The sequence below is a fragment of the Adiantum capillus-veneris genome, chromosome 16 (genome assembly GCF_014529385.1).
Source record: "Adiantum capillus-veneris isolate H3 chromosome 16, ASM1452938v2, whole genome shotgun sequence".
NCBI lineage: Eukaryota > Viridiplantae > Streptophyta > Polypodiopsida > Polypodiales > Pteridaceae > Adiantum > Adiantum capillus-veneris.
The window spans coordinates 30,231,276-30,243,987 of record NC_140946.1 but is presented as its reverse complement, the minus strand read 5'-3'; the positions used below and the strand labels follow the sequence as shown (position 1 = coordinate 30,243,987).

The window sequence follows — 12,712 nt, the reverse complement described above, 5'->3', positions numbered from 1 at the left end:
TCACTAGCTCCTAGGATCCCCTGTCCACACTGCTAGCTAGCCCGTGGCCGGGGTCCGGGTGGTGGATCCAGGTCACTAGCTCCTAGGATCCCCTGTCCACATTGCTAGCTAGCCCGTGGCCGGGGTCCGTGACCCCCCTTTAGGGTAGGGCCTTGCCCGTAGGACCCGTGTCCTGACACCTGTGCCGATGTAGTTCCAGTAGGTACAAGCCTAAGCATCTTTGATCTTGGTATTGCATGACTCTATCTAGAGGTCCAAAGCCTTCTTTAAATAGGCAATGGAAACGCCCACGTATCTCATAGTATACGGTGCAATGGCATATGTAATGTAATTCTGTCTCCGGCTCCATTCCGCAAAACTTGCAAATTCTGCTCTCAGGTGGGATTCCCCTAAATCTGCCACACACACACACACACACACAGAACACGACCCGACGTAGTTCCGTGCCCAGAGAGATTGGCCCAAAAGTCTAGCGCCCTTTCTGCTATTTCTTTTATATTAATCTTGGCAAAGTACAATGTCCGAGGGTCCTCTCTCTCTACTCAATGCTCTCAAGCTCATCTGAGGGAGGATGAGGCCCTGGCAATTCTTATAAAGGCCTCTGGCCCAAAAGCAATACAGGAAAAGCTTCAGGTTCTAAAAGCAACTAGTCCCAAAAGCATATGGTCTCATGGGCTAGCTGCTAGCGCGATTTTGGAGCGCCATCTGCGGAAATCCATATGTTGTGCCACGTCAGCAGCGGCCCGCGATTTCCGCGATTCCGTACAAAGTTGCCACGTCAACAGGTCACACACTTTGTCGTCTTCCTTTATTTTAATGGTTAGTGTCGCCCTGGGCCCCATCGGACGGGACCCCATAAGTTGGAACAACTTATACTTATGAGTCTGGTCAGTTTCTCTAGAGTGTGTCCGGGCGGACATGCCACATCATCACTTTGTGACATCTGTCATCGAGACTCTAGAGCCCGTTTATGGACTCAACTCGTCATGAAGGAGACACGATCGATCTCCTACTTTTCATCTCACAATGAAGATGCCAGTTCTACCATGTCCTTCTGTTACCTTGACCTATGGAGAAATGGCACAAACTGTCGTCAAAGAACAAGGGAACTATCGGAATGAGATTTTTTCCATGTTTAATTTCCTAGGCTTAATCTTTTGTCCAAGTTGTAACTTGTCTAAGCTTTGCATTTTAGCGTATTGGATAGAGTAATTGGCAGTACTTGTATTCTTTTTTTGTGTAAGGCATTATGAATCTTAGAACTCATTTCATCTTCTAGAAGGCTACTATTGTTTTGCCGCTTATGTTCAGCTTTGGATCTTTCTTTGGCACAGGACTGTTGGGACTCTATAGCCATTGACACACTGAAAGTGGCATACGGTCAGTTTCATAACTTAGACTCTGCAGCCTGAATATTTTGCACAATGTAGAGACTAAAACCAATCTTGTTTTTGTGTATGCCATCAGATCCTGCCGCAACTGCCGAAGTTGCTGCTTTAATGATTCAAGAGGGTTTAGCTTATGTGTGCTTGGTTGGACAAAGGTTAAGCCTACATTGTATGCCAAATAACTACTTGGCAATCAGATATACACTTGTCAGTAAAACCTGACGAGCGTTAGTATTTTGGAACAGTGTAACTACCACTAAAACAAAGATTGAAGCTTCAATCCCTAGAAAACACGGTCCAGCGATAGCAGGTTATGACAAGGTACATGTGTTTTTGTGGGTATATTCAGTGTGTTGATTAAAATGAGGTTTATGTTTTAGAGGCTACATCATGATTGCATTAAGACCATGCTTCTGTGTGGCAGGCTATCAACAAGTTTCTGGAAAACGTTTTACAGGTTCAGTTCTTCCCTTTCATACTGGATTTTTAATCTTTCTCATCACTTGATAACTTTCTGACTGCCTCGTATTATAGGCTGTGTCGCGGCATATTGATTTCAATGTCGTTCGTTGTCTCATTATTGCTGGCCCTGGTTTTACGAAGGTGTGTTTTAGAGACGTTTAGTGCATATCTTGATGTTAAGCTTTGGTACCTTATGTTTAGATTTAACTTGAAGTGTACCCTTCTCTGTTTATACCTGGCTGCAGGATCAGCTACATAGCCACATGCTTAGTGAAGCAACGAAACGTGAGCTAAGGACTATAATTGATAACAAGTCAAAGATTGTTCTTGTGCATGCTTCCTCAGGATACAAGTGAGTGGTTTTCTTTTTATGCGCGTAATTATTTGCATAAAGCAATTATCATGGACGTGGTCAGCGGATGAACTTGGCTGGTAATAGTGACTTTCAGGCATGCTTTGAAGGAAGTTCTGAGTGCCCCTTCGGTCATGAGCCTAATTATGGATACAAAAGCTGCCAAAGAGGTGTTTTTAAGATCAGTTTAATGTTGTTTACATCTACCAATTAGGAAGTGTTCATGGTCCTTATTATGAGTGGCCAAATTCTTCTGGACAGGTGAGGGTTTTGAAGGACTTTTTTGACATGCTCTCAAATGTAAGTTCCATTTCACAAATACTTTGGACTGGTTTTGTGGAGCATTCTTTGTGTCGTGACATTTTTCTTGCCGTTCCATAGGATCCATCAAGAGCCATATATGGCCCAAAGGAAGTTGATGTTGCCCAGGATCGACTAGCCATTCAGATTCTGCTTCTTACCGATGAGCTTTTCAGGTGTGTTTCTCTTTATGTTTACCTGTTTGTTTCTCTTTTATAGTATTCTTTTTGTTTTCGTATGCTAAGGCCAAAATCTCTTTACCAAATTATCCTTACCAAAAGTACTAATTTGGTGCCTCTATGCTATTTAAGAGCCCAATCTGTCTACATTGAAACGTAATTTGGTGCCTTTTGTTCCAATTACACTATTACTGTTGTTTTGATTAACAGAAATGCAGACATTAGCACACGACGGAAGTATGTAGATTTGACCAATTTAGTGAAAGCAAGTGGAGGGGAGGTCCACGTTTTTTCATCCATGCATGTGTCTGGAGAGCGTATGATCTTCTACCTTCACTTTTGCAACCTCAGTCAATTGGATAATGACTTTTGAATTGTATGTCTGTGTTTTGTCATCTAGTGCTGCTGAGCCTTACTTTCTTGTTTATGGTGTTGTTGCAGAGCTAGCGCAACTTTCTGGTATAGCAGCAATACTAAGGTTTCCGTTGCCTGATCTCGAAGATATGGATCTGTGAGAAATCATGTTGTTGAGTTGGTCATTTGTGAGACTGCTACTTCTCAGCCACGGGTCCCTCGCTGGTTTACGGATTCAATACACACGTCGGACAATATTTTCTGGCTTTCTTGGCATCAAATTGGTGTTTGTAGAAGAAAGTTCTTCATAACATCATAAGGAAATGCTTACCACATATAATGGCGAGTTGAATATGACCGAGCAGTACTGTCTTATCACTGAAGGCGGGATTCTCCAGCTGATGATTGGATGCAGCAGATGTAAGCAGATGGCAGACAATGTCAAAGAGATATGTGAAGTAATGAAGGAGGCGATTCCCAACTGGCTGAATGGATGCAGCAGATGACAGATGATGGCGAAGAGATTTGGGGAGTAATAAAGCAGGGCTTGATTTTCTTAACCGTTTTAAGTAAACTGTAGGGAAAATTCGTGGAACATCTGACGAAATGATGTATTGGGGCCTAAGCAAGTTGTAGCCCATTTTGGTATTGCTTACCATATGCTGACAACTATGATAGGTCTGCTTTGTATACAGTTCTCTGTCACACTGGCCCTCTCCTAGGGCTAACAATTGTAATACTGTTGCACTAATCTCTGTGCAGTTATCAGAAACAAAACAGTCCTTTCCATCTCACAGCGCCTTTTAGATAATTCTAAGTTGAATTCCAGCATCCTTTACGATCAACATGCGGTTGTGCTTTCTTGTGGATTTTGGTTTCTGATTGAGGTGTGCATGCCGCTTCTCGCTTTCTCTTTGATGGGCTAGTCACTGCAGTATGATTTTGTAATTGATGTTGCTTAAACTGGTGAATCGACACCAGTTGGGCATGCCGGGCTTGACATATCAGAATTATGCTCTACCAACCAAACTTTCCATTGCAGACAAATTTACAGTCGCAACGGGACTAGTGACTTCAACTTTAAACTACAAGAGTACTTCACATAATCTGTAAGTTGCAATTATTTTCGGTATATGTCGCATGAAGGCGCTAATTATGCTGAACCCGTCAAACCTCCTATGAGGCACAGACAAATTCACCTGTGCAACGGAGCATGTGGTTTAGTACATCTGAAAACCGCAAGTTAGTGAAGGGTAGTAAGTCTTTGTAAGGTGAATCCGTTGCTAACGTTCACGAATGTGATGAGCAGTTGTACTAGTGTGCAAGTCCTGGGACTATGATAGCTTGTCTTAGGCTTTTTGAAATGTTTTTTATAACGTCCCTCGAGGCAGGCTCTTCCAGCACCCTCAGACATGTGGGGTGTCCTCAGAGATGATTGGGAGGATACTCTCTGTACAAGCAGGTGATGGGTCGAGTGTGATGCCCAGAGCCTACTGCTAGAACCAGTGGTGTGAAGCAAGGGTGCCCTAGCATCTACATCATTGAGATATTAAAGTATATTGTCCACGCTGAAGGCGAAGGCATGGTTCTTGCAGGTGCTCTGGTCGTATTATGCTGTATGCTAATAATTTTGTCTTGGTATCTGAGTCAACAGAGGGATTACACCTCCACCGGCAGTCATTGGACGAGTTTTGCATATAGAGAGGTTTGACCGTCAATCTTGGGAAAACCAAGGTTCTGATTTTCATACATCCATGCATATTGAGGGTAGAGCCCTATTGTCACTAGTTGGAGGGCGAGTGGAGGTAGTAGACTCATATGTCTACCTTGGGATTGCACTCATACATACAATTTAAAGAGCTCTGCACTAAACTATGTAGCCTAGTGTTTGATACATTGGTGACATCCACATTATTGTATGGGGTACATATTTGGGGATCTAGTCTAGACCGGTCGGATGTATGAGGATGGAGATATAGGGGGACCACTAGTCAGTATGATCTCTAGGATGATTTGAGTAAGGTCATAGTGCCATATGAGGTCGTCAGAGCGGAATTTGGAGCTACCCCAATTGTGGTGGTACGGAAATGATTTCATTCTCTCCTCAAAGAAGAATCGCCTCTGCATAGGGTGATGGACTTTGCCGACTAGACATGCCTTCGGCTATTCTTGTTGAAACTTCGTACACACCAACATGACTCACATAGAGGCATGTGATGGATTTCGTTGAGAGTAGTAGCTCTCAAGAAGACCCCATTACACGTCAATTTTTGACTCATGGAACTCTCCTAGAGATAGCTACAAAGGTTAGTAGATCTCAACACCCTCGTACCTCTTGCAGACGACGTCATATCGATATATCTATCATTGCTGCATCCAGAACCCCCACAAGATTCTTTATAGAAGAGGAGATTGATGCCATGATGTAGCGGCCCGTGAGAGACTATACATATAGGGCCAGTCCATTGAGGAGATTAGTCTTTGGTAGTTTGGCTTTACTGGCTCAATCATTTGTTAACATTTTAAAGTTTATCAATTTAGTCTTTTGTATTTTCTATACTTAACATGTGAATCATATGACAATGTAATTTTCTGATCTTGTAGCTCTTCATAGGTCTTATAGGCCTTTTGCAGATGTAGATAATCTTTTCATTTCATTCTATTTCAGGGCATGCAAATAGCTAGCAGAGGCAAGAGAGAGCCGATCATGGTATGCACAAATGACACGATGGCTCAACACACATGGTTTAAGTATAGAGCATCTTCTACCCTTTCAATATGACCTCAACTCATCATAGCTAGCAGAGGCAATTGAGCTAATCATGGTATCCACAAATGCATAGAGCATCTTCTGCCCTTTCAATACGGCCCCAACTCATCATTTTTCCGCCTCTCACATAGTGAGAGCAATTGGGTCCTCAAACAGGATCTCTAGATGTTGTATGTCTAGGAGACATGAATCATACTAAGCACCTTCTTCCAGATGATGTACTATATAGATAACTTCTGTCCTATCTAACTTCCGTCCTATCTTAGAGGATGCCATCATGCAGAGGGCAGGATAGAAAACACATAGATGTCACATAGTGCGAGAGTGGCGATTGAGTTTCATCTCATAGATTAGAGATCGAGCCAGGGCGAGCAACCCACATCCATCAAGACTAGAGGACTTGGAGAGTTAAGGGAGATAGGTAACCGAGCAAGTAGCACTACTACATTTGCACATACCTTGAGAGCATACGGGGCAGATACACAGCTTTGTTCACAGGACAACCTACACTCATAGTGATGATGAAGTTGGGAGCCAAGAGATGCGCTTCCTACTTGAAGACCTGGAGACATGGGTAGTTACTCTTTCCAGTCCCCCACACCCTCTTGTGAGGAAAGACAATTATAGCTCAATAGACTTCTTTCAAAGAGCAAATCCAACATCCCCTCCCATCACTCACTCAGAGAGGGCCTACATTAGAAGAGGCGTAGACTGTTTAAGCCCAAACCAATAGGATATCAATCCCAATGAGTATATCAAAGGGAAATTAAGGACATTTGGCTACAACATGAGCATAGAGCGTGCTTTCTTAGACCTTGTTCCTATTGTGCAAGAACTCTTTACTCCCTACCCACCTATGCAGGACATCATACACTCCCAAATCGGATGGAGCTAGTTAGTCTTCTGCATATCATGGTTGTACTTATTGAGCATATAGCCTCACACCCATTAAAGATGGAGCTCCATCCCCATGTATGCAGTACCCCTCACACTCCATTTCACTCTACTATATTTTATAGCATGTTTGTTATTAACACTTTTATCCTTTTTTCTATTTACCCAAAGCACACACACATGTATATCATTCTGTCTCATAGGCTGATTTTGAACTCTAGAAGGCATTAATAAAGCGCTCTAGAAGGCACATAGAGAAAAAATTATTGTAGCTTTGTGGATTTCCGCTGACATGGTGCTTAGAACCAGATTGATGCGTAGGTTACAAAGATGGAAGTGCCCATTGAGTTGATTTGGGCATCATGGCGCTATACAAATGTATATATAAAGATGAGGTTTCTAATTACATTGAAAGAGAGGGCAACAGAGGTGCCCAGCTAGCAAGGACATGGATTCCATTGTTGTTATATGCTGATGATATTGTGTTAATCTCAGAGAGAGATTACTTATTTCTTCACCCGAGACACTGGAGAGATGGAGGAGCAACCACCACTCCAAAGCTCAACTCATACCCACGCTCACGTTACTCTCATTGACCGACCATTGGATCTTGGGAGATCTAGATGCACATGACCAAGAAGGCCAGTTTTTGAAAAAAATTTCCCTCCAAAAATAACTCTCTCCCTCTCCCCTCCCTCCCTCTTTTCCCTTCCATTGCCTTCCTCCTTTGCATATTTAGGTTTAGCATCCATAGTGCTCAACAATATCACCAACCATGCATCTCACACACCATAAGTGCGTATTTTTGCTTGCCCACAGAGTTTGTATCAACAGTCACACACGTGGGTGATCAAAGATCATCACAACAATGCCGTGCTATAGGCTATCACCAATGTCGACTGTTGGGTGGATGTAGGTGATAGTTATACTCTAATTCATTTTATATCGTCTTTCTTTCTCTTAAAATGTTTAATTCAAATTTTGAACCATTTTTCACCAAAATATCTTATGTGTGTGTGTGTACACACACACACACACACACTCACTCATCTCCTTCTCCTTCATTGGAGAGCTTGCATAACCTTATAATCTTTGACATAATAGATCTCAAATATCAATTTTTCTCTAAAAAACCCTTGTTTGTTACATCTTGTAGGTAGGTGCTTCAAATCCATGCTTATTAGAGGTGGATAATCTCATCATAATGTATATTTCAGCATTGTTTATTCCCAGTTGAAGGAAAATACAAATCCATGCTTATTAGAGGTGGATAATCTTATCATAATGTATGTTTCAAGTTTAATATACAACTTTCAAATGTTGAATTCATACATGTTTTTGTTTGAGTAGGTCTCTAACGTGTCATGGTACAAGGTGACCTCTTACTATGTTAGTTGAGTGGTGGTTTTTGTAACAATGGATCAAGAGACTAGCATAACATGAATCTCTGTGGTGGCGGCACAAAGCTCTCCTCAAGCAATGTGGCTCCCACTGCACCAAGGGCCATTATACTAACATGGAGAGATCCCTAGTAGGACAATACAACAACTTTATATCAGCAAGATATTCTTTGCACCCCTACCAAAGATATTTTTATGTGATAGGTCACCCATGAGCATACCATGTTATGGAATAGATGCAAAATGATTGCACTACCCCTTGTAAGCTATTCATGAAATGTTGATCAAAGTCAATGAGAATAAATTTGGACTTTATTGTTTGTTAATGTGTAAGAGCACTCTAGCTCTACCATATTTTGAGCTTGTTTGGTAAGTTAAAAAAGATTTGTAATAATTTAAAGTGTAAATTTATTTATTTTGGTAAGATTGTACATGAGAAGACATGATAAAATAAAAGAGATCTACAATTGATCTTTAAGGAATAAACCTCGGTGAGATTCCTACCATGCAATTGTGACATCAAAACTAAATATCATGTTCTTGAAACAATTGTGTTTCTTGATCACATGCCAAGGTCCCATTTTCACCATATTTTTCCTTGAACCCTTTCATTTCTATCGTGTGGTGGGGGGTCCAAGGGGGACCTATTTTAAAAGTTTTAGTAATAACTTTTGTTTGAAGGAATTGTTTTCAAATTTGTACACAGTCTAGGAGTTCACTCTGATTGTTTTCTTCAGTTTCAAATTTTGACCAAGGGCACTCTATGGGAGCCACTTTCAAATGTGTTAGGACAAGATTTTGGGAAAGTTTTGTATGTCAGAAATGCAGCCCTTAACACAAGGAAAAACATTGGTTCTTTGAGTATTTTTAGATTCTATCATAAAATCTAATATCTACCTATCCCAAATATTGAACTGATCATTTAATGTGGAAAAATGAATGGGAACAAGAGTTAGAGTATAAATATGTGCTTTTAAACTTATCTCAACATGGGACCAAAGGAAGAGAAAGCTACATCTCATTGAGGGTCCAAAAAGGAGATGGTCTACGAAGAGCAATGAACAGATAGTGGAGCTTAAAAGACCTTAGGGTTAGCTTTATTAATGACCTCCAAAGGTTAGTGTTAAGAGTCCTTAGACCTATGAACTTTAGGTACTTTAGACCTTAGGCAAGCTAGGTCTATGCTTGAGGTGCTTGTCGTGCTTAATGACTAAGGTGCTTGAGGTCATTGTCGTGCTTGATGGCCAAGGTGCTTGAGGTGTTCATGTCAAAGATGAACCCTAAAGGTAGGGGCATGATAGAGAACACTCACACACACACTCAAGGCAAGCTCAAGACTCAAGTGGCATTAAGGCCACATATCAGGCCCTTAACAATATTGCCCTCATAATGTGCCTGAATCCTATTGGATGACCCATAGGAAGATCCAATGAGAATTTAGATTCAATTAAATAATTAAGATTTTTCTCTTTAAGGGGAAAGGAGGACACTTGTCCAAATTCTACAATCAAATAATTAAGATCTTTCTCTCAAAGGGGAAAAAGAGGACACTTATTCAAATGCTACATCCCTTGCTTGTTATGACTAGAGCCATTCATCGGCTAGCCCAAGCCTTGAGCCAATAGGCTTGTAGCAAGAGTAAAGTAGCAAAATCAAATTCTCTCTCTCTCTCTCTCTCTCTCTCTCTGTCTCTCTCATACTCCACAAGCCACACACACACTCCCCCATTGTGTGTTTGCACACAAGTCATCTCCTTCTCCAAGCTTGAGAAGTGGAGAGCCTACACCAACACCCCTTGGCTATGGAATGCAAATCCAACCAAGAGTTATTCTCAAAGTAATGCTTATCAATCTCTCCATCTTCATCATCACTCTGCTAAGCTATGCTCTAAGAGTGATTACATGTGAGGAGACTACTTCTTTCTTGTAGAGATATGTCTTCTTCCCTTCATCTTTCTCACTCCCTGCTAGCTCTCTCCAACTTTGAAGGTGTTTGAGGTCTTGGGATTGAGGTCGGGGACAAGTTAATGTTCTTGCGAGTTAGTTACGAGCACAATATTGGTGCATGAAGCTTACCATCTTCATGGCATCAACAAGGTCTCAAGGAACACAAAGCATGTCTTATACCAAGTCTCTCCTCAAGGGAGAATCTATAATAAAAAAACCTTTTGGAGGGGGGATTGGCTCCAAGTAAATCTTGTCCTCAACTGTTGTCAATTTCTCTAATTCTCTCTCTCTTTTGCAAGTATTGTTCATGCCAAGCTAACTAGGTATAATGTTTATTTTGCTACCTTCAATCAAGTACTCTCCTTATATTCATTAAGAATCCCTTTAAGGAAATGCACACTATTTTTACTTTAATTCTACTACAATCCATGTTATTAGCCATATTTCATTACAAATTTCATGGTTTTGATGCTTATTGAAGCCCATAGACTAAAAAATAAGTAAGAAATGTCTCTTTTACATCATTTTTGTAGAAATTGCCTACTTGTAGGTTGATTTTTGGAGAATCAGAGCAAGATATGACTTTTTAGCATCATATGACGGTTGAAGAGCGCAACGAGATGAAAAGATTGATGTGAGACAAACCCTCGGGCAGACTCGGAGCCGATTGGGAGCTACAAGCCGTTGAAAACAGCCTAAAAATTCAACACTTTACAAAGAAAAAAACTTAAAACCTGTATCATGGCCAAACATCTGAAATTTGTATCTCTCTACCATTTTAAGGCTCAGGGCCCCTCAACAAGAGGGGCCACAAGGGTGCGCATAATGGCCAAACAAGGACCCCTATTTGGCCATTATGTGCGTCCTAGTGGCTCCTCTTGTTGAGGGGTCCTGGGGCCTTAAAATGGAAATCATTCCCTTTTTTTAATGGATGGCCATGATATGGAGATGCGGTGTTTGATGTACTGAGAGAACGACCCCCCCCCCCCCCGCTCATTTTGCTATGTTTTAAAAGGCCTCATACATCTTGTGAACTAGACATTAGCCAAACAAGGAGCCAATTTTTACTCTGTTGTGTCCACTCCCCATTCTTGGTAATGCTTTGGTAAAGCCATTTCTTTGGTATTTGAAACCACATGTGACACCTATTGCTATAGTATCCAACCAAAGATTTCTTGATTAGTAGTTTACATAGGCTCGAGTGACACATATCTTCTATGTTATCAATACCTGGATGTATAATTTATGTTTTTACTTTCTCTATCTAAATGAGCTACATAGTAGAAGTTAAATCCATAATTTAACAGTTAAGTTCAAAAGGGTGATAGCTATTGGTATCATTTTCAACAACAAACAAGTGAATGAATAGGGATATTTAAGAAGATTTGATACCAAAAACTTGTCAACACTACTCAAAAGAAGGTGGAAACTCAAAGGCTTTACAATAAATGCATGCTTAAACATGAATCAACAATAAGTTCATTGTTCACCTATCAATCATTGCTATACATCGACACCTCCATCTCAAGCCATCCTTGGTCTAAGTCAAGCTTGGCATATGCATACTAGTATGGAAACAATAACATGCTGGAAAGTGTTGGAATTAGGATTGCAAGAAAACACACACAGCTTGGAGAAGACGAAGGAAGCTCAAGGCACTCAACAGAGAGTGTTTTACTTACTGTGTAATGGAAAGATAGATAGTTGTAGAATGATGGGCGTATATACAATGCACGGGGGAAAAAACCTCCTAAAAAGGAAAAAAATGCCTCAATGGTCCTAAGTGTGTTCACACACATCTTTACCACATGTATATGGTAACAAATCCCCCCTGGAGTGATGCGGTGAATGCGAGCTTGCATATAGAGTAAAGGGAAGTGCCATGCCTTGAGGACATGATCAATCCACAAAGGGGAGTAAGCCCAAATCTTTGCGGAAAGCATCAAACTTCTCATGAGACAATGCCTTTGTGAAAAGATCTGTAAGGTTGTCTTGTGTTGGCACATAAGCCAAGATGATCTCTCTTGCTGAGAGCCTCTCCCTGACATAGTGGTAATGCACCTCAATGTGCTTTGTGCGAGCATGAAAAAATGGGTTTCTAGCAACTACCAATGCGCTTTAACTGTCAGTGTATATAGTGTTGGCATTGTCCTATCCAACACCCAAATCAGCCATAAGGCGCCGAGCCATACACACTCAACCTTAGCTGTGAAGACTGCCCTGTAGTCAGCCTCACAACTAGAAGTGGCCACAGTAGGTTGCTTCTTACTCAACCATGATATGCATGAGCTACCAAGCATGAAACAAAAACCACTTGTGGACACTCTTGTGTCAAAACAACCAGCCCAATCCGAGTTCGAAAAAGCATGTAAGTCTTGCGGCAATGATCCCCCCTTGGGATAAAACAAGCCAAGATGTAAAGTGCCACTCAAGTAGCGGGAAATCCTCTTGACAGCCTGCGAATGCTTAGACCCTGGGCTATGCATAAATCTAATGACCTGTGAGACTGCAAACTAAATATCCAGCCTCGTGTTGCATACATAAATGAGGCAGCCAACTATACTTTGGTAAAGAGTGACATCTGCAGGATCACCAACATCATGAAGACTCAATTTTAAACCTGTTTCCATGGGAGTGGCAATAGGTTTGCAATGCTCAAGTCCAAAC

General features: G+C 41.3%; 1 protein-coding gene across 1 annotated transcript in view; it reads left to right on the top strand.

Annotated features, from left to right (window-relative positions):
• LOC147438794 (protein PELOTA 1-like) overlaps positions 1-3,827 on the top strand; it is a 31,428-nt gene extending 27,601 nt beyond the window's left edge. The window contains exons 6-16 of the mRNA XM_086484765.1: positions 1,335-1,380; positions 1,468-1,543; positions 1,634-1,709; positions 1,813-1,845; positions 1,923-1,991; positions 2,096-2,202; positions 2,300-2,372; positions 2,464-2,502; positions 2,584-2,678; positions 2,892-2,998; positions 3,123-3,827. Coding sequence (XP_086340891.1) covers positions 1,335-1,380; positions 1,468-1,543; positions 1,634-1,709; positions 1,813-1,845; positions 1,923-1,991; positions 2,096-2,202; positions 2,300-2,372; positions 2,464-2,502; positions 2,584-2,678; positions 2,892-2,998; positions 3,123-3,196 — 795 coding nt within the window. The 3' untranslated portion in view covers positions 3,197-3,827. The remainder of the gene's footprint in view (positions 1-1,334; positions 1,381-1,467; positions 1,544-1,633; positions 1,710-1,812; positions 1,846-1,922; positions 1,992-2,095; positions 2,203-2,299; positions 2,373-2,463; positions 2,503-2,583; positions 2,679-2,891; positions 2,999-3,122) is intronic.
• The last annotated feature ends 8,885 nt before the right edge of the window (positions 3,828-12,712 follow it).